Source organism: Labrus bergylta, chromosome 10 (genome assembly GCF_963930695.1).
Source record: "Labrus bergylta chromosome 10, fLabBer1.1, whole genome shotgun sequence".
In the NCBI taxonomy this organism is placed as follows: domain Eukaryota; kingdom Metazoa; phylum Chordata; class Actinopteri; order Labriformes; family Labridae; genus Labrus; species Labrus bergylta.
Genome location: NC_089204.1, coordinates 18,129,316 through 18,150,552, shown reverse-complemented (window position 1 = coordinate 18,150,552; position 21,237 = coordinate 18,129,316). Strand labels below are relative to the sequence as shown.

Below are 21,237 nucleotides of genomic sequence, written 5' to 3'. Positions count from 1 at the left end.
GTGTTGCTCTCTAGGTTGTCCTTTTATGTTCAGTTACAGAACAAGGCTCGAGTAATTTCCAACAGTTCACTGTGAGAAGCAGCAGTGTTACAATCTGTACAGTACATGCATCAGTGAAGGCCTCGTGTTCCATTAAGATTTGATCTTGTGTGACAAAGGTGTTACATTTGTTTGTTCTTGTTCTACAAGAGAGGGTTTAGCTCGGGGGAACTACTTAAAACTTTTTTTTTCCCCAGAGAGATTTAGCTTTTTTTGTTATGGAACTGCTTTTATTTGTTTGTTTTTTTTTGTTTTTTTTTTACATGATCATAAATATAGTGCTCTTTTCATACAAATGTATTCTTTATGGCTCGCTAGGTAAAAGACTTTGAGGTCTGCATCTGATTATTATTAGTGTTGAATGATTTGCTAATCCTTTAATTGATTAACAAAACATCTTTATCTTCAGTTTCCTGAAGTCACTAAGTTGACTTGTTTTGATTACCTACCAGAAGTGATGAACATATCCTCACACGAGGCTAAAACAAGCAGTAGAGCCTTAACATCACAAGCTAAAAGGCATGTTGGCATTTTTACTTGTCTGTCTGTTTAACAATATAATTAGTTTTCATCTGACTAATATCTTCATTGATAGATGGGTCATAAAAGCCTGCTTGTAAAGCCGTGTTCTGTTAGTCTGTGACTCTTCCCTCTCTCTCTCAACACTCTATAGTAATGTAAACAAGAGCAACATGATCCCACAGTGGAGCAAGATGTTTACACTTTTTTTCCCACTGTAAACTCAAAAAACAGGAAGCAGAATTGTCTAAATAGAAGAATAAGTAATCTACAAACTAAATCCTGTCATCTGATGAGGGTATTTGTAGAGTTTTTTTTGTAAGATCGTCACATTCTATTTGTAAATGTGTGTTATCTGTTTGATTAATGATTTCCAGCTCTTTCTGCTTAAAAAAGACTTTGAGTCATTGATTCTGTGTTCCTGTATTAATGCTTTTTATCGAGCCCTTATCTGACATTGGTTGTAATATTCAAAGTGAAGGAAATATCTACCCTAAAAGCCCTTCCATGGCTGTTTTTCCTACGACCTTGGGCAATTGAATCAATATTAGCAATTCTCTCTCGTAGCTGGAGTCAAACTAATCTGTGCCTAATCTGTGATGACAAGACGAGCTGCTCCATGGGTAATCAATGAGAGGCTGCCTTTGTGGCCTGTAAGGAGATTTGTTTGTGCTCAACCCATTTCATCCAAAGTATCTGAAATCTTTTTTGTAAAAAAACACTCCGCTGAAGGTTTATTTACATCTAAAAGTACATCCACTGATATTCTGTCTCCGCAGGTCAAACCCAGCTGTAAAACGATACCCAACGGAAAAATAACTCCTGCAGCCAAACACAAGGCCAATGGCCTCAGCAAGAGATCCTCAGCTGAGGAGAAGGAGCGAGGGAAGGACAAGGAGGAGAGGAACGAGGAGGAGAGGAGTGAGGAGGAGGAAACATCAGAGGAGAACCGAGCGGAGGAGCAGGCTTTCTTAGTAGAGCTCTATAAGTACATGAAAGAAAGAGACACGCCCATAGAGAGGATCCCCTTCCTCGGTTTCAAACAGAGTGAGTAGGAAAACTTTTTCTTTTATTCCCTCCCCGGCAATGTTTAAACAAAGGGTTGTATAGTAAAGTTTTGATGGGTACATTTACTTGGGTTTACTCTAAGTTTGAGGTCATATCGTAAAAAGTGTAAATACACCTCATTGGGGCAGAAAAAAGTATCAAAATCTATTTTGTTCCCTGTAAAAAAACTAAATCTTTAATCTGTAGCCTAAAAAGTCTACAAGTCTGCAAAAAAATCTGAAGTGTATGTTTCAAATTAGAGCTAAAATATCAGAGTGAAAAGGCACTCTGTAAATCATTAAAATCCACGCAGGGAAAAACTCAGTGTGGATTTTAATCATCAGCTCTAACCACATATTATCTACAGTGCCCCCTGTTGTGATCACACGAGGAAACCAGTAGCTGCCTTTCAGTCAAGTCAAGGGCAGACTTTGTCCTAACAATCCACAATATGAGAGCTTAAGGGGAAAAGGTGGAGATGGCTGCCAACTGCTGGAGGCATTATGCCCAAAAAACTCTAAATTACACCACTGTTAAACTATAATAAAAAAAAAGCACACATTCATTCTGCGGTTATAATAAACTTAAGGAATAATTGTGTATGCTGAGAGAAAAAAAATCCCATCTAGTGGTTTGTAAAAGACTCTGGAGGCTGGCTGTCACACCACATTTTTGGCTGTCTTTTATTTGAGCAGAGAATATCTTCACTTGTCAAAAGGGGCTTCCTGTGAAGGCCGAGAACGTCCTCTAACAGAGCAAAAAGAACATCACATGTATGGGAAACACGTCTGCCCGAGATGAAAGATTTCTAATATAGGTCGGATGCTTAGCTTGCACCAGGTGTGCACAGTACAAAGAGGAGAAACATGCACATAAACATCATAAAGGGCACACTCTGGTCTCCTGAAACTGAAGAAATGTGTTTGTTTTACGCGTTTGATCTCGAGGTAAGAACGTGGGTACTCATCTCTAACTGTGGCTTTCAAATTTTTCTTTTTTTTTCTCTCACTTTTTATTCAAGGGAGGAAATCACATTTGCATTCATGTCGAACAAGCCAGGAAAGATTTAGCCGTTCACATCAGGGGCGACAACATCAGCAAATTAATGAGACGCAGGAGAGAGAGAGGGAGAGAGAGATGTCTATTGGATTTAACAGGGACAGTTTGTAGCACAGTAAAAAAGTCATTACTCTAACTATTACATGAAGGTAAGCTGTGGTCGCCTCGTTCTTCTAACCTCACCACGGTATTTTGACAATCCTGTCATCTTGACTGCCGACATGTTGTTGCTTAAATAGGTCATTGTGGTTGAGGGAGATCGAGAGAAGAAGATGAAGAGAGAGAAAGCGAGAGCGAGACAAAGGGAGAATCACATACCCAAAATGCCTTTACTTTTATTCGGCATTTCTCGATTTTAAACTGAGAATAAAGTCGAGGTCCACATGCCAACTGTTTTACATACAGTACATGCTTTGAATCTGAAAACCAGACACATCATAAGCAAGGCCCTCATTAAATGGTGAAATCATGCTGTTTAAACTTCGTCCTTGGCAGTGAGCACACATCAGCACATGTAAAGAGGAGGGGAGGGGGGAAAAAGGAAAACACATCATAATTAATACAACAAACCCTTAGATGTAATCAGGCGCCGTTTTCATATTCTTCCCTTTAAACTCACTACAAATGCAGATCAAAGAACTCGCTTTCCCGCAAAGGAAAATTGAAATTATGTTATTTTAGTTGCGTTTGAGTAATAATCTTTTTATGGAGTCCTCTGGAGTTTAACAAAGCAACAGATGGTTGAATGATTTACCAGACTTACCCATGCTTTGTTGGCTGGGCTACAAAAAAACCCATCTGAATCCCTGGACTAAACTCAACCTCATCTCCCTGCTGTGCAGTCTTACCTGATTTTTTTTTAAAGCAATACAACTGTAGCTCTTTATGGCCCAGCAGAGACACATGAAGCACTAAAATTTAGTCAATCTGCAGTGGCTCACAACATCTTTTAATTCCAGTAATGTCAATAAAGTAATTTTGTTGGTGTAACACAGTTCCTACTTCTTTGCCCGACTCGCTCACACGCTGAGTTTATATTTGACTCCAGAGTTTGTATGCATTAAACATCTTAGTGCAAAGGTGCTGAAGTGAGACCAACGAGCATCTTAACCACACGCCTGTAATAACATCAAGTAATCAGTTTAACAAAATGCAAACCCTAATTGGCAAAGTCGACATTTAAAATGATTGTAATATTTGCATAAATTCAGACTAACTGATATTCTTGTTTCGATATTAAAGGCTCACTAATGATGATGATATTAGGGGTTGATCCAGGGAGCGGTTTAGGCATCGTTAGACCCTCCACATTGTCCCAAAGTGTGATTGGTTATCTACCTTAGTTGGTAGGACCTTAGTTCCTTATGTTGTATGTTATCTGAAAGTTTTTTTCAGTAGTATTCGTAGTTAAATATTATCCTCCATCCCTTTGCACTTTGCAGCATGTGGTTCCCCACTCTCTAATCCTTGTTTCCTATTCTATCAAGTGTCCTACTCTACAGTGAAAGAACCCTAGATCATGTTTTTAAAAGAATGCTGTGATGGTATGTATCTTGACTGTATTTGAAATGGGTGCAGCTTGTAGTTAGAGGCTCACTTTTCTTTGTGAGGACTCAATGAATGAAGCATGGAACTATATTTCAAAATGCCATTCTGTTGTGTGGTCGTTTTTAGGTCTATTTATCTTCTTAACATAAAATGTAAACACATTCATCAAAACCTATTTAATCAGACAAAAGTATTCGAGCCAAAATAGCAACTCAATGCAACAACGTACATACAGATGTGCTTGCACCAACAGTTGAATGTATAAATATTCATGAAGGATTTTAAAACAGGGAGAACAACAATCAGATGGCTACAGAAGATGTTTGATACATTTTAAACAATATATATCTTATAAAAGAAATATAGAAAAACCTTCAGGTGTTTTTTTTTTGTTTTTTTTTACATACACTATATAAAACACCTCCAAGTGGCTCCATTCAACAGTCCTCTGCTAACTACTTTCTCTTAAAAATAAAATTTGGCTTTAAATTACCTCTATAAACCCTTTCAGAGAGGCTGAATGCACAAGAGAGCCTGAATCACAGGAAATGAAATGAAAATAGTTGACTGTTACAGCACAGAGGGAGGAGAAAACAGTTTTCTGCTGCAGCTTATTCATGCGAGTTGCTGTCCTTCTATTTTTTATCACTTGGTTAATATTGACTTTGCTCTACAGCTGCAGCCATTGAAGTCGTACGGGTGCAGTCGAGGTGTTGAAAGAAACGAGCAATAGTGGATTCAGGAAGAATAAACTAGAAGTAGTTGTGGTTACATTGTATTTTTGGAATGCCCTTGATGTGCAAGATTAACGGGTTACTGGGTGTGTGTGATTGTTTCAGCCCTGTGTGTGTGTGTGTGTGTGTGTGCTTCACTGCTCGGGCATCAGCATGTGATTGTGAACATCAGTTCCAATTTGTCTCCCTCTTTCAGCCTGGTTGTCTAATTGCCGTACCATCGGTGTGTCATTGAGGCTGCATTGTGTTCCTGTTTTGTCATCCTTATCTCAGTGATAATTGCCCCTGCCAAATAGAGGGGAATTAAGAAAAGAAATTGCTAATGACAAGACATCTAAGAAAAGGCATGTTCGCTCATTTCCTTTATCTGTTCTGTTCCCTCCCCGTCCCCGTGTGCTATTGTGGTAATTACAGTCGATGCATAACAAGCTAGTTAAATAGACCATCTTTCTGTTTCTCCAGTCAGAAAGCACAATACACTGGAGTGCTCAGTTCAAACAGAAAAACCTACCCAGCTCCCTTTGTTATTCCACCCGTGCATTGACAACGGTCGCAGAGAGGAGGGAAGGAAAAAATCAATGCTGTCAAATGCGGAGATAGGAAAATGTCATTTTGACAAATGCAAGGCTTTGTGTACGCACAGATTGAATTTTGATGGATTTCTCCCAAGGCGAGGCCTCTTTTTCTTATTTATAGGCCGTCATATAAAAATGTTAAACAATGATGTTACAGAAAGCAAATACAAATGTCATTGGCACAAAAAAAGTCCTCCAATGAACCTGTGCTTCTTTGTTTGTGGAACATATTTCCTCCCAAAGACAGACAGCCGTTTGAAGGTTTTCTGAAAGCTCACGTTGCTATTTTTAGGAAAATGTTACACAAGACTCATATTTTGATATGGCTTGTCATGTGGAATTTGCATGGGGAAATCAATGCAAACGAATTTGCATTAGTTCAAACAGAAGTTTGAGCATATTGCCAAGCGTTTGATGGCTGTAATGGTTTTCATTCATACCTGCAGGCTGCGGCTGAGGGTTAACAAATCTTTTTGTCAGGATGAAGCATATGCTGTATTGTATCACACAGTGGTATATTGTACAAATATTCAATATTCATTTACATCCTTTCAGCTTGAGAGCAGCTTTGCTTTGTGTGAAAATTATAAAAAGCTGTTTTTTATTGTGCCAGTCCAGGAATATATAATTACCCTCATCCTTTGAGAAGATACAAAAAAACATGAGTTTGATCAATGTCTCTTATCTATCTGTCTATCTGTCTGTCTGTCTGTCTGTCTGTCTGTCTTCTCTCTGTCTGTGTGAGTTTGCTTGTGTAAAATATCGCTCAAGCGTTTTCAACTTTCATTGTTTTTTTCATTTATTCTGTACACGAATACATCTCTGTATGTATCTATTCACGTCATTATAATGATAGTCAATGAAGCAGTAATGATGTTGTATCTAATAATCGGATTGGAATTTGACAGTTATAGTTATTTCTTACGTCTCAGTCTTAGATTGAGCTAACACATACGTCAACAGTTTAGTAATATTACATTGTAGATAGATACTGTATTAGTTATGAAATAATATAAGATAATTAAATCTTTAAAATAGTTCATACATTTTCTGTCACTAGCCACAACATACATAAACTGCTTACATATGAATGCAAAAGTAACTCCACTCAATAATGTTATGCATCACAATAAACTAATTAGTACTTTTACTTTCATACTCTTTGTTGGCAACATTTTGATAAAGGACTTTAACCAGTGTTATTCGATGAAGTATTCTTGCATTTACTTAACAAATGGATCTAAATACTTCCTCCAGTACTGTATTTATCTCCTGTTCTCTGGTGTAATGACTGTATATGACGTTATGTGTTTCAGCTCAAGTCCTTTCCCAGAGTTTCTGACTGCCTTGTTTGTCTTCTGTCTCCCACAGTCAACCTTTGGACCATGTTTCAAGCTGCTCAGAAACTCGGAGGATATGAGCTGGTAAGTATTCACATATGTGGCAATATACTCCTACTCTCTCTTGAAAGTCTCGCCCTTCTTTTTGCTGTCACCCCCCTCGCTTTCTCCTTCCCATCTTCTTCTCCTTCCCCTCTATTATCCTCTCTTGCCACCTTCCTCCCTTCTTTCCTCCTTTTCGCTTTCTCTCTCTCTCTCTCTCTCTCTCTCTGCCTTCCTTTTGCCCCTTTGAGGTCGGTCACTATTTTCCCAAGAAGAAAGTCTCGCTCTGAGCCACATTTAGCAAAAATAATGCCGTTGTTTCAAAACCCCCTCTGACTGGAAAACATATGTTCCTCTGCTCTGCTCTAGTCAGACGGAAATTGGTCAAATCGCTCATTTTTTCCTCTTGTTGGTGATGAATTGAAACACTCATGTATACCCACATGTACTGTATGGACACACATACACAACCAAAGTGAGAAAGAACGTATGAGGCATTTCACTTGGCAAGCCTTACCTGCTGATTATTCATTCACTATTCATGTGTGACTTGTTTCTAGTCAAGGTTTGATATTGTTGTATACTGCTCACGTCTGTTTCTTCATTAGCAAGCTGCTATAATGTCATCCAAACAAGACAGCCAGACCAGACCATAAACAGGATACAGCTCATGTGTTCAGGGCTCATATCCCTTTTAAAAGCCTCATATCTGCAGCTGATTATCTCACGTTTCATGCAGAGGCTTTGTTAGCTTGGTGGCGGCCTGCAGTTCTGCGTTTTGTGTTGAAGCCTGTCATCTGTTAGGGGATAACGGGTTATAGCAGGAACAACTGACTGCATGATGTTAACAGAGCTTATTATGTTAGAGAATTGAGTGTTGTAGGATTCAATAACTGGAACATCATGACTCAGTAACTCCCCAAGACCTCAAAATGATGTCAACCCTTTACTGTTTTTCTTTTTCTTTCCTCCACTTCATGTTTTTTTAATTTCCTCCAAGTCTACATTAATCTCATTGTCTCTGTGTCCCTTTTCCCCTTTTGTCTTATTCTTCTTTGTCTCCCCTAGATCACGGTCCGCAGACAGTGGAAGCATGTGTATGATGAATTGGGCGGGAACCCCAGCAGCACGAGTGCAGCCACGTGTACACGCAGACACTACGAGAGGTGAGTTATTATGTATGTTACATATTATACAAGTTGTTGCTATGCATGCACATACGGAACAGTTTGCATCGCCCAGAGTGACTAAACTCCTCCCCTCCAACACAGCTGCATCAAATAGGATTGCACAATGCTCTGTTCATAACATCAGGACATTGCAAGACAAATATTGATCTCATTTGGAGAAGTCGATGCACTTACACATACATGAAGACGAGGATAGAGGGCTAGTTTTTTAGCTTTCAAATCACTCCTCACTGCCTCGAGCTGCTCTTACAGTATTTATGGCTCTAAATCTGTCATGATTAGTATTGATTCAGCTGTTTTTAAAAGTATTTGTATGACACAATGGAACTGATTATGGAGTGAAATCCACATATACTGCTTTGCAAGCTGAAGAGGATTTAAAAGCTCTAAAAAGAACAGCAAAGTTCTGAATTATTATTTGATCCGCATATATGCACAGATATATGCAGCAAATACAGTAACTACTCTTGGATCCATATATGCATTGCAAGCACATTGAGCTGCATGCAAAATGAATCGCAAACATGCCGCTACAGAACCAAAGGAAAGCATATTTATATGATCCCGAGGGAGTTTTGGGCATGAAATTTACACAAACAAATGCACACACGCACCCACATTGCCAACGTTAAACAAACAGCAAATAGGATCCTCCCAACAATAGATAACCAGGTCGCTCATAAGGCTCATGACCCTCTCCATATCCCTCCAGCTGCTTGAGACACACACACTATCATTCACAATCACATCTGTCAATAATCCAGGGATACACCACCAGGACAATATGAGGGAACCAGGCAGCTTTGTATCATGTCAAGACTGCATGATGTAAGCACATTTTCAAACACAGACAGAGGCTGGAGATGTTTTTTCCAAAACAAAATATGTGAAAGCAAAGTTGGGAAAGTTTACTCTTCGACATGTTTTTCACTATTTGTACATAAAATATGCCTCTAAACGTACGACTGAGGGTGCTTTCAGTGTTTCTGCCACAGTTCTTATTCACTCCCTAAAACATGAACACATGCTTCCTTTCCCAAGGTTAAACCAATGCTTCAAACAGGGTTATTTTTCAAAAGAGTTCCTTATTTAGAGCAATAATAGATTTGACTTTCAACACTCGGCTGTATGTGACGACGCGAGCCACATATTTTATTGTGAAAGACAGAAAATGTCTTTGATGCTTTGTTTTGCTACTGTTTTATCTAGCTTTTCACATCTCATCTTGGAATTTCTTTGAAGCCAGTTGAGAAAAGCTACAGTGTTTAAGGTGTACAGTTTATAAGGTGTAAATATGGCGGTTGGTAGGAAGGCAGGCGTGTGGGAAGCGCTGAGGTGTGACCACTGCTGCGCTGGCCTTTCCCTCTCCAGCCACCGAGAAGCAGCTGAGAGAAAATAATGCTGAATCAATACAAAGCAATAATATCCGCACACTGCAGTGAATATCAGGCTGACAGAGAGGGAAGGTGTAAATCTGGAAGGGGGGGACATGATTGGTCGTGTGTGTATGTGTATGTGTATGTGTATGTGTATGTGAGGGAACAGAAGAGAGAGAGAGAGATCAGCTGAAGAAGAGCAAGTTTTCCATTCAAGGGAATAATTTTAGCTGAGCCTCTGTGTTTGGGCTGCTTGGAGGGCAATTAGCTTCATTGTATTAACTCAGCAACACGGCCATTCTCTCCGCATGATGAATGAGGCTGTTTGTGGGCTCGCTGAAGTGTGTGTTTGTTCCCCAGGGGCGTCTTTGTTTCCACCTTTAATCATTAGTCAATGTGCTACAGAAATATAATTCACAGGGAAGAATGTACGGTGTACAAACTGGAACAGCACTTACGTTTTCCTCTTTTCTCAGAAGGATCACTACTAAATAAACTAAGTAAAATAAAAACGACTCTCAAGGTAGCAGGAAGAAAGGATATCATATTTCAAGACATAATTGCTTTAAATTAAGTGGTTATTTGTGGCAGTCTTTGCGTAAAAGTCTGAATAACCACAAGAATGCAGCCCATAGTTTAAATTATACACATTATCCCTTTATAGCCCCAGTGGTCAAATCATGTGAAATGGTTTCCTAGGAGATGTTATTGTGAAAGATGGAGCCGAGGGCATAATCACTGTATTTATGCTGTCCAGGAGCAGGTAGTAATCACTGCTAGTAATGGAGTTACATAGCTGGAATCGAACAGGAGATAACCTTAGCTAATTGTCATTTTCAAAGTTACTGTTTTTTAAAGTCGCAGAGTGCCGTTCATTAGTGTGCCGGGGGGAAAAAAAAAAAAAAATCAATGTAGAAACGTCCAAGCCAAGGTCTGCGTCTCACTGCTGCAGCTACAGGGAAGCTTTAATGATATTTATTTAAACCGTTTCCCGAGATTAGCTGTCAGGGCCCGCCGCTCTGAATTAAAAATGAGGTCATGAAAAAGATGGCATCAATAACCTTGAAATAGACTGCCTTTTGCTTCTGTGCTGCTGTGCCATTTTCTCTATGCCCCCCCCCCCCCCCCTCCCTCTCTCCCCCTCCCTTTCTTGCACTTCATGCTGTTTCTTTCATTATACAGGTCAGCGCCTTTTAACAGCTCCTACATATTTAATCTTCCTGGTTTCCTACGTGATCTCTTGTTACAGAAACTTCACATTTCACTATCTCTCTTCATTTCTGCCTGTTACCCATTTTTAATACCTCACTATGCTTTGGCACTCTAATGTAATTGCACAACGGGGTTGGCATTGGTACGGGAGGGGTTTTTGGAAAGGGGTGGAGGTGTGGGGAGGGGGTATCCATAGCAACTGAGAAGCTATTTAGAATAATTTGCTCTGTAAAAACTCTGAGATTTCAGGCAATAGCAGACAACACAGATGAGTGTTTTCACTGTATCATTTCTTCTTAAAAGTATTAAATGTGTGCCACATAAAGTTTGAGGTCTGTGAAATATTATCCGACTCAGATCATGCAGATATGTGTTTCTTTAAAGACAGATGCGTGCCTGTTCCAATTTTAGTCGACTAGATGTTTTATTGATTCAGCCTTTATTCATTCCTCCTGGAATCGATGTTCCTCCGCATTCAGAAAGCTGCTCTCCAGATATAAAAATACATTCGCTGCTCATAATTATTAGGAAACCTTGAGCCAGTCCACACTCTAAAGAAAGAAGAGAATATAGTTCTGATTTTATGAGAGCAGGGGATTTTTTTCTTGTTCATTTTATTCGGCTGGATTCTTGGTATCTTGCCCTCGTCAGCATCTCTCTGCATTGTCCTTGATGTATTGCAGAAACATCAAGTGTGGCGCATTACACTTTAGCTTGCCTTCTCTAATATTGTTGCTAAAACACAGATTCCATCTCTCTGGTCTCCAGTTAAAGCAGTGACTGGACTACAATAAGGAAACTGTTACTGTCATGTCCCTCCCTGCTTTTATTTATTTCATAACCAGAGAGATACAGGGACAAGACAAAAATGAAAACAGATTTTAAAAAGCAAAAACGATGTAATATAAAGTTAGAAAAGCAAAAGAGAACATGGTTTCTGTCAGCATTCTTTAAAGGCTCCATAAACAATGTCTCAACATGTCGTCCCCCATCCAAACTCCCTGTATATCCACCACTCTTGTACTCAATCTGGACTTCAGCTTGAGTGGGAATGCAGCCAAAGAGCTGCTTGTTCTTTACACTAAAATAGCAGGCAGCTATTTTAACCTCTGAGAGCTCAATGGTTTCCCCGAGACAAAATGCTTCATTGAGCTTTCAGTGATAAAACCTCTTCTTCTGCAGCCATCTTACAAATCACAATAGTGGGTAATTTCTTTATGCGTTGAATTGATACAAAGGTTTATAGTTCCTCTCCCTGGTGGCGACGAGAAATCACAAATTACTGCGCTGACGTGTGACAGCCAGCTGAGTGTAAAAGAATCTATTCAGGTCTGCTGAGATGAATAACTAGTTCAGTGTAGCAAATTAAATTAATGATATTCTTGCAGAGATTTCAGTTCACTGCAGGGCAGCAAGAGGGAACATGTGCTATATATTTATGGATATTAATACTTGGATGTTCCTATAAGCAGAATACTACACATTTAGTTTAAACAGTTTGCTCTCTGAGCTCACACCTGCTACGGCAAACATTTACTGCAAGCTTCAGCAGCAGAAGCTAATGAGAGCAATCCCCCAGGGGAACAGTAGAGGTCATTTTAAATCTGGTATTTTCAGACTTGACAAAGGACTTAAGTTTTTCATACATTCCTGCACTGCCCTTCTGTTTTAACTGCATGAATGAGGGTCACCTCAAGTGGTTTGGCTTCGAGACAAAAGAGGGGCTTTGAGGCATGAATCCAAAGCAGAGGGAGCAGCTACAATGTCTGTTTATCCGTCTGCTGGCATCTTGTCTCCCTCTTTCTCTGCAGCAGCTATTGTTTTCTCTTCATGGCTGTGATGATGCTTAATCATCGCATTTAGATTTGATAAAGATTTGATTTTATCTTTTTCATTTAATTCTCTTTTTCTCGCAGGCTTGTAAAAGTAAGTCATTTTTTTCTCCCTCTGAAATCTTTCTACAGCCTCCGGGGCTTGTCCACCAGCTCTTTAAATAGTTTTTTTCCCCCTTTTTTTTTAACGCACGAAGAGGCTCTTGTGATCTTAACACAACACCAGTTTAAATTAATTTCAGCACGGATGGGAGGGAAGCTGTTGAAATGGAACAGCCTGCAGGCTTTTTCCACTTATTTGGTGACTTAGGCATTTCTTGGATTGTAGCACACTGCTTGTTCCTGTAACACAAAACTCAGATGAGAGCAGCACATTGCTGGTAAAGTCACCTTGTTTTTGCCAAGTTGTGTTTTTTAGGAGGAGGTGCTTTGTGTGCAATCCATTATTTCAAAGGCACAGACCAGCTTAGTAGACAGTTGTGGTTTGATGTGGTGGTTTTATGCTGTTATTGATCTCACTGAAGACACATCCGTCATATATAAAGTATTATATGTCTATATGAAGTAATATTTTCCACATTAATTACATGAGCCATTTGCTATTTATGTCCATTCAATGTCTAATCTCCTCTCTGCATATTTCTGTTGCTTGTTATCAACATGGAAAACGGCTGCTTAAACAAAAGCCGGCTGATAAATTGGCATGAGAGGAAGTTAAGTATTTATTGACCTCATAAAAATGTTGCCTGTCCTCCCGCCTTAATGAAATTCTTTCCTGGAATCTCTCAGTGCTACACATGCCCCCTAGTGGCTCAAATTAATAACTACACCTGGCTTCCTCTCAACTAGTGCAGAGGCTGCCAAGATCAACCTTTCCCCTTCCTCGGAGGAAATTGCTACTTATATAAGCGGTATTGTATTTTACGTTCTATAATACATGAACATGACTAAGTTTTATATATATATATATATATATATATATATATATATATATATATATATATATACACTTCTTGAAATTTCTAGTGATTCACACTGTGGGATTCACACATTTTTAAAAGCAGTGTTAAAAGTGGAAAAAGGAGTGAGTATTGTAGCCTGAACATTCTTTGCTTATTCAGCCTTTAGAAAATACATATACAAAAGGTGTATGTCTTGGAAGTCAAGGTAATAAAATAAATAGAAAAAATAGCTTTTACAAGCCACACTTGAGATTTTTTTTTCCAAACATAACAAAGCAAATAATTCCAACAATGTTGGGAGCTTCCTGAGATACATTTTTTCTTTTTTTCTTTCTCTTTTCACCCACATCTTTGTCTTGCCATTTGGAACTATTTAAGGCTCTGGTAATTTCCCGGGCTCTGCTCTTACATTATCTGGGGCCTGCGACCCCCCACCCCACCCCCACCATATTGACATTCCATAAAGCTGACCCAGGCCAAGGCAGCCGTCTCTTTCCCACAGATCACCGTGATAGTCAACAGTGCACCCTGCTTAACTATATGTATATGCCACTTTTCCAGCCCTTTGATCACTAATGGGAAGGCTGCACATGTTGAATGAAAAAATGTAATCCACTGTGGTATAACGGTGGAACATTTGATAAACCTGCTTATTCTATGCAGTAAAAAGAATGCCTAATTACAGAAAGCTGGAGAACCACTTCTCTGTAATTCTAATAAATATAACTGCTCCTATTTAAAGTTAAAAAGACTGTATATTTTTATTTCAGTTTTTCAAGGATTCTTCATTGAGAATCATTTTTCCTCTTCATTAACATGTCATTATCCCCTCTTCCACTCTCTCACCCCCTCTCTATTTCTTTCCCCCTCTCTCTTTCTCCCTCCCCTTCTTTCTTTCACAACCTCTCTCTCTCTCTCCCTCTTTCCAATAAGTCACATTTAATAGTACATTTCCTTTCTTGGCCTGGGGCCTGGTGCCAGACCAGCTGTATGAAATGTAGTTTCACCGCTTTCCCTGCCAGCACTTTTGTTCAGAGGAAAAATAACAAAAAATCCCACAGAGCCTCTTGAACTCTCCGAGGCTTTTTTTTTCTTCCTTTTGAAGAGGAGGCGAAACAGCTCTTGATTCATTGTTTGTTTTACCGCCATGTCCCTTAAAAAGAATACTGCAACCGTCTCTTGTCGTTACACGAGAAGACCTTCTTTTTTCACTTGACTGAGAAAGTCATGTTTCTGTCTGGCTTTTATGGATTGTTATTGTAAAAAAAAAAAAACCCTGACAGAGGAGCTGGTGAGGTTTTTTAGAGGGAGTTTATTGAAGATTGAAGTGTTGTAGTTTTTCAGTTGTCTTGGTTTCCTCTTCCACAATGTTCCTTTATTTCTGGTTTAGTGCCAATTTCCATTTTCTTTTTCGGAGCAATAAAAGTTTAAAAGTTTCCCTCGCTGGTTTCTTCATGTCATTATTTTACACATGGGTATTGTTATGTTATCCAGAGCTTAATGTTCCCATTAGTTATGACATCAGATACGGAAAAAAAAAACGTCAAGGGAAGTATTTGGAGAAGAAATAACAGAAGTCCAAAATAGTTTTATGTATTCTTCTGCAGAATATTCTTGTCACTTTGTATGGGCTTAATTAAGTATGAGCATACGCAACTTTTCTGCATTTAATCATGTCTAACTGCATTTATTCATGTTTAAAAGACATTTTGTTACAAACTGGAGCCCAGTGTTACCATCTCTATAACTGCAACTACTTTAAAGGCTTCTAGGATTAGTCATCAGTAGATTCATGTAAACATAAGATAGTTTCCTTTAAATGATTTGCTTTCCATTTTTCCAAATTTTCACTCCAACAACATTTGCTTTACACTAACTTGTATTACACACATATATTCTTCTCTCTCATGGCTTAACTAATACCAAATGTGATCTGTCTCTGCAGGGAAAAACTGGTTATACACATTCTAACACACACACACACACACACACACGCACTCTGGCATACAACTGAACCTGGATTTCCCCGAACATAGACTAATTACAATGGGATTATTAGTGCTTGCCAGGTATTAAAACAGAACGTTAAAAAAGGAATGTAATACTCTGCAGGTTTAGCGAAAAACTGCAGCTCACTCTTTTTTTGTATCAGCAAATAATATGCTCAAGTTGTTATTGTGCTTTTCGTTTTACTCTTTTATATTGACAACAAAAGCAAAGGTACTTAAAAAAAAAACTCTTCCCATTAGTGTTTTTTTTGTGCCTTTTCCAATCTTAAATTATTGTTTGGATAAATGTAGTTTATATTGTAAGTCAGATATTGTGTCTTACACAATATCGCATGACAATTCCAATAGCTCATCTGCATTCCTCTGCTTGAATTCCTCCTCAGGCTCCTCCTCCCTTACGAGAGGCACATCAAAGGCGAGTCGGACAAGCCCCTCCCCTTAACCAAACCCAGGAAGCAGGAGGGCGGCCAGGAGAAGGCATCGGCAGCCAAAGTTAAAGCAGTGGTGGCCAAGAAATTGAAAGGCCCTGGCAGTGTCAAGCTGGAGAGTAAAAAGGACAGAGAGGAGATGGTGCAAGGCCAAGAACAATCACAGGTCAGTCACAAACGTCCCACAACTGCTGCCTCTTCAATATTCCTCCCTTGCTTTAGAAACATTTTAAAGCTCCTGTAAGGAGTTTTTTTTTTTATCTAGTTATGAAACAGACTGAAAATAATGTTGATGTCTCTTTATGAGTGATTTAAGCAAACCAGACTATCAGAGATAACATTGATTATTTATTCAAACTAGTTGTAAATGCCTGAAACTGCTGCTAGAGGGTGGGTGACAGATGAAGTGAATTACAGAATCAGCCTGTTTACTTTTGCATGTTGAAAGAATAACTTACACATGGTCATGAGAAAATCAGTAAAGAGATAAAAGGTTGTGATTTATTTACTGGGGGTGCCATAATCGACACAAACCGAAAGTTCCTCACATGCTTTAAATTAATTCTGCCTGTGCTTTCTTATTCACGTTTTATCTTGTTTTGTTTTAATTTTTAATAAGATGTTTTTCTATGTATTTATTTATTTATGGAGGGGGGGGTGTATTTAGAGGAGAGGATAGTGGATGTAATTTGAAACTGGGATTATAGATTTGAAAAAGACATGCTGAAAGTGTAGAGGGTCGGAGTCAATACCCTAGCCACCCGCTTGGAGCACTATAGCCTCTCTACATCTGGCGCACGATTCACCTTGTTTTTGATTGTTTCCTTTGAAAATGAAAAATAAGAAGATGTCTAAGTGTCTTATGTTTTTTTTCCGAGGTATTTTAACAGCTATTATTTTTCTCTATGCAGGACTCAAGGGGGAAGACAGAGAATCACGAGCTGTCCCCAGCCATAAAACAGGAAGTATCTCTGGGTGATGAACCAATCGTAATAGAGGAGGAAGAGTTACATCTCACTCTAAAGAAAGAGGAGTCCTTGGCAGAGGAGCAGGCCTTCTTGCACTGTCCCAAAGAGCCAGACTGCAGAGGCCCACATGCTGGCCTACTAGTCCATGCAGGCACGGGTCCCCAGTCTGAATGGATGCAAGTGAGCGAGGCCTTGAAACTCTCCTGTGAACAGCAAACTGAAGGGCATTTCATTCCCAAACATCCCTACCTGCCTCACCGCTGGGATCAGAACAAACCCCCCGGACTTGTTGCTCTGCCTGAGCCCTCCTCCAGGGTTAAAGACTCCTTAGAAAGCCACAGTGGGAGAGTGGGGAAGGTATTACCGATGTGTAAGCAGGTGGATATAGAGTGTATAGACTTGAGCGCAGACAAAGAAGACTATGGGGTCACTAAGAAGGAGTCAACACAAACAGCTGCCTACTGCAAATCCAGCCAGGGTGTCATGTCTCCATTAGCCAAAAAGAAGCTCCTCTCCCAAGTGTGTGAGTCGAACCCTTTCTCGTTTACATCTCCTCTTCAGCCTCCATCTCTCACAGCCGTGTCCTCCCTGGCTGACATATCTGAAAGGGAGAAGGAGAAGAGAAATGGTGAGGATGAGGTGGTTGGAAATATCCCAGAGGGAGCACCCATATTCAGGCCGTCAGTCATCCAGCACGCCCAGAGCAGCAAGCCCCACCAACAAGCCACCAGCAGCCAGTCAGAAAGGAGTACAGCGGGGGAGCTTTCAGAGGCTTACAGCTGCCGGACAAGCCATCACCTCAAGCCACAAGTAAGTCTCCCATGGCAGCCCTATCTGCCCCTACCTCACGCCCAAGATGGTGTCGAGATCAATGGAGAGACGCTTCTCCAGGGCCAAGCAACTCAGTCCCGCAGCTATGCGGGCGACTGCTACTCCTCCCCTCATCTCCACAGTCTGTACCGGCAAACAGAGAGCTGCCTAAGTCAGGACAGGATGGCCGGGTTCCCAAATGGAGAGCGGAGAGAACACTTCAACCGGGAGCGCGAAGGCAGCCAGGGCTTCGTCTGTGGCGGGCTGGAGCCAGAGGGCCTGGCTTACAGATCGCACTTCAGCGAGCGGACTCGAACGCACAGCGAGAGGAGAGAAGCTGACGACGAGCCCAGAGACTTTACAATCTCCAAACCCCTCTCACAGAGGTTGTCCTCTTCCTTCTCCAAGCCCTCCTTCTGCAGCCTCCCCTATCCCATCATGCATCAGAGCATGGATTCCCACCCTAAGGCGTGCAGAGTTCCTCCTATGAATATCTCTCCTGCGAAACAGAGTCCAGCAGAGTCATCGTCGCAGCCGTATCCCAGCCCAAAAGCAGCAAGTGATTCAATCCTCACAAGTCCCAGTCGGCCCAGTAAGCGGAGCCTAGTAGAACCTGAAGGCGAGGAAGTCCCAGAGAGGAAAGTCCGTGTGGTGACGCCGATCCACCCTGCCGGAGCAATCCGACGCAGCGACCCGGAGGAGCTAAAACCAGCCGAGCCAGCCCATGGCGTTCATCTCAACAACCACCTCCCCGAAGGCCACCCTGCAACCACCTACCCCCCGCACCACGCCGCACCCTTCTACCCAGGCATGTACCCGCACGGCAGCCTAGTCTCATCAGGAGCGCAGGACGGACTCGGGCAACACCCAGGTCTGCAGTACCTGAAGAGCCAGTCTGCAGTGTCCCCCCTTATGCCCCCGTTAGCTTTCCACTCCATGATGCTGCACAGGCAGCTGCTAGCTTCAACCGCCTCCCCCCACCACTTCTACAGGCACCCGGGTGGGGCAGCACTGTATGGAGACCTGCTGCACCACCTGTACCCTCTCTCCACCCTCCCACCACCTCAGATTTCGTCAGTACACCCGAGCACCAGACTGTGAGGAAGAGAGGAGAATTGAATTCTCCTTCTTCGTCTTCTTTTTCATCCTCAGAAACTTGTTCGGCTTCTTTCCGTCTCTCTTGCTCGGGGACTGTAGAGAGAAAACACTGATTATGAACCTTGACTGATTACAGACTGATGCAGAGTGGAAATTCCATTTTCTTTTTTATTTGTGTATGCATTTGTTTATATTCTTTGCACTGTTCTTTATTATTTTTTTTATCACCAATTACTGTATCTTTATTGTTGTTGTTGTTGTATACTTATTTGCACAGTGCTCATGTGTATGTGCTTACAAATCAGTTTGCCGTTCTTGGTCACCACAAGTCAGGTCGTTGCTCTGGATGTGTGAAAATTGGAGGGCAACAGAGAAAAGCCATTTGTTTACTGCGACTGAGGGCTAAACTTTTTTGCTTAGAAACACTACGAGTAACATCACGACGTAAATGAAATTCTTTATATAACTAGAGGTAATCTTCAACAGCTGTTTAGCGCATTATTACACTTTTGGGCAGCCACTTGTGTTGCATCTGTTTACATGTCTCCACGCTGAAAGCTGTTGCCTGTTTGTGCCACAGCAAATCCACCTGGACTCTTTGGAATAGACATTAACACTCACTGCGGTGCTGCATAACACAGATTATAGCTTCACCGAAACACTCAGAGGTGCTCTGTGTACCAGATGTACTGTAGACTCACGTTTTTGATCAGTTCAGGTGTGAACTCGCTAAATTTATTTCCGATCACACAACACAAGCAGTTTTCGTTTTTTAATCTGTTGACAAATCATGAATGTTTTTTTCATCCGAGTTAACAAAAGCAGGTTTAATGTCGAAATTGAAAGTTATTTGACCCCCAAACACCCTTTGTGATGAGTTGACTGTAGCAGCTTGTTTGTGTCTGTAGGACCAGCATAATGAAGCAGCCGTCTGCTGTGGAATGCTCACCACAAGAAATCAGCATTTCATCTTTTTGTTCTTGACTTGAAAAGCTCTTTTTATCTTTTTCGGTGAACAGAGTCTTTTATTCAACACGCTGAAAAGACTCACTGTATGATTTTTAATAGGAATGTTGTCACTTAAGATATTATTGCTTTGCAAATATCTGTGCCTTTCGCAGTCTTGCATTAGAGTTAGCACTACAGTTGTTAAGGTTTATCTCCTGTAGCAGGGTAGGAATATTAATATTACTGTCAGACACTCATACAAAAAACAATATGGCACATTTGGCTCAGACACCAGACCTGATAGGTTAGACACAAAATGTATCATTTAAAAAAAATAAAATCCACTTTATTGTAAAGGTCAGTCTTTGAGCTTAAATGAATTTATTTACTTAGCTTAACTGCAGTTGATTGTAGAAGAACCTGCAAAGGATTTACTGGTAGCTAATACTGACACAGGTCTGGTGTCTGTCATCCGCAGGGCATGTGTCTTCTAGCAGTGATGAAAAGGTACCAGACTCCGTAAAGTATGCACACCATGCTTCATAGCCTAAGGTGGAAAGAACCACCTGCTTTGGCTTTTACAACCACTATAATTGCAATCCAGGATAGTCAAAATACATGCTCAACATGTGTTTCAAAATAAGGAAAAAATGTGTAAAGTTTTACTGAATACTTAGATAAATACGTTGATTTCTGGTTAAGTACTGTACATTGCTGTGTGTAGGGAAAACTGGCATTAGTGCTGGCTCCTGTACAGATCATTCATACGGGATCAATTCATGACAACCCCTCTCTTGTCTTATTTTCTCTGTAAATAACACTGTAGATAGTACGGCGTGGTTGTTATCATATAAACTGTTATACTCTGTAAATAGTATTAAAAAAACAGTATAAAAGTTGGTTACACAATCTAGCTGTGTCCTTGTTTGCTCTGTTTCAAGGTCACAGTGATCCTGTTAGATTTAAACAAACACTACAGTTTAAGTATAAGGATACTCTTTTTATTTCTATGTTGTTTTTGTTCATGTGCATCCTGAAAGTGTTTTTGATACAGTAGCCATCTGTTTACCAATCACCCAGCTGGCAAGCAAGACAAAAAATAGACATTTTGTATATGACCTCCTGTATATTTAATTAAAATATTTTACTATCTACACACGTTTCCTCACTTGTGTTCTTTAAGTGAACTGCTGTTAACAAGCCAGGGTTGAATAAACTGATATTTAACACCGGTGTGCTAACATAAATGTAATGTTCTCTTCCCCCCCCTCCCTCCCTCCAGTGTCGTATCTAGTATTGTATTATTGTAATACCATTATCTGGATACGAGATTCCATCCGCCTTAATCTTCACAACAGGATACTTCTGGGCTCAAGGCCAGAGAAACCTCACCAGTATTTGCTGCAGTGGAGCTATGTGCCCATGCATGTATCACTGTGATGTGTGTTGGGCTGCAATAAAAGCCATCCTTTGACTTTGCCATCCCCTGGTAAATCTTTAC

At 40.5% G+C, this 21,237-nt stretch overlaps 1 protein-coding gene across 2 annotated transcripts in view; it reads left to right on the top strand.

The window, feature by feature from the left end:
- Positions 1–20,890, top strand: part of arid5b (AT-rich interaction domain 5B) — a 75,402-nt gene extending 54,512 nt beyond the window's left edge. For both annotated transcript variants that reach the window (XM_020650252.3, XM_065959207.1), the window contains exons 6-10: positions 1,338–1,605; positions 6,893–6,945; positions 7,972–8,069; positions 15,868–16,078; positions 16,824–20,890. In XM_020650252.3, the coding sequence (XP_020505908.3) occupies positions 1,338–1,605; positions 6,893–6,945; positions 7,972–8,069; positions 15,868–16,078; positions 16,824–18,791 (2,598 nt within the window). In that variant the 3' untranslated portion in view covers positions 18,792–20,890. The remainder of the gene's footprint in view (positions 1–1,337; positions 1,606–6,892; positions 6,946–7,971; positions 8,070–15,867; positions 16,079–16,823) is intronic.
- The last annotated feature ends 347 nt before the right edge of the window (positions 20,891–21,237 follow it).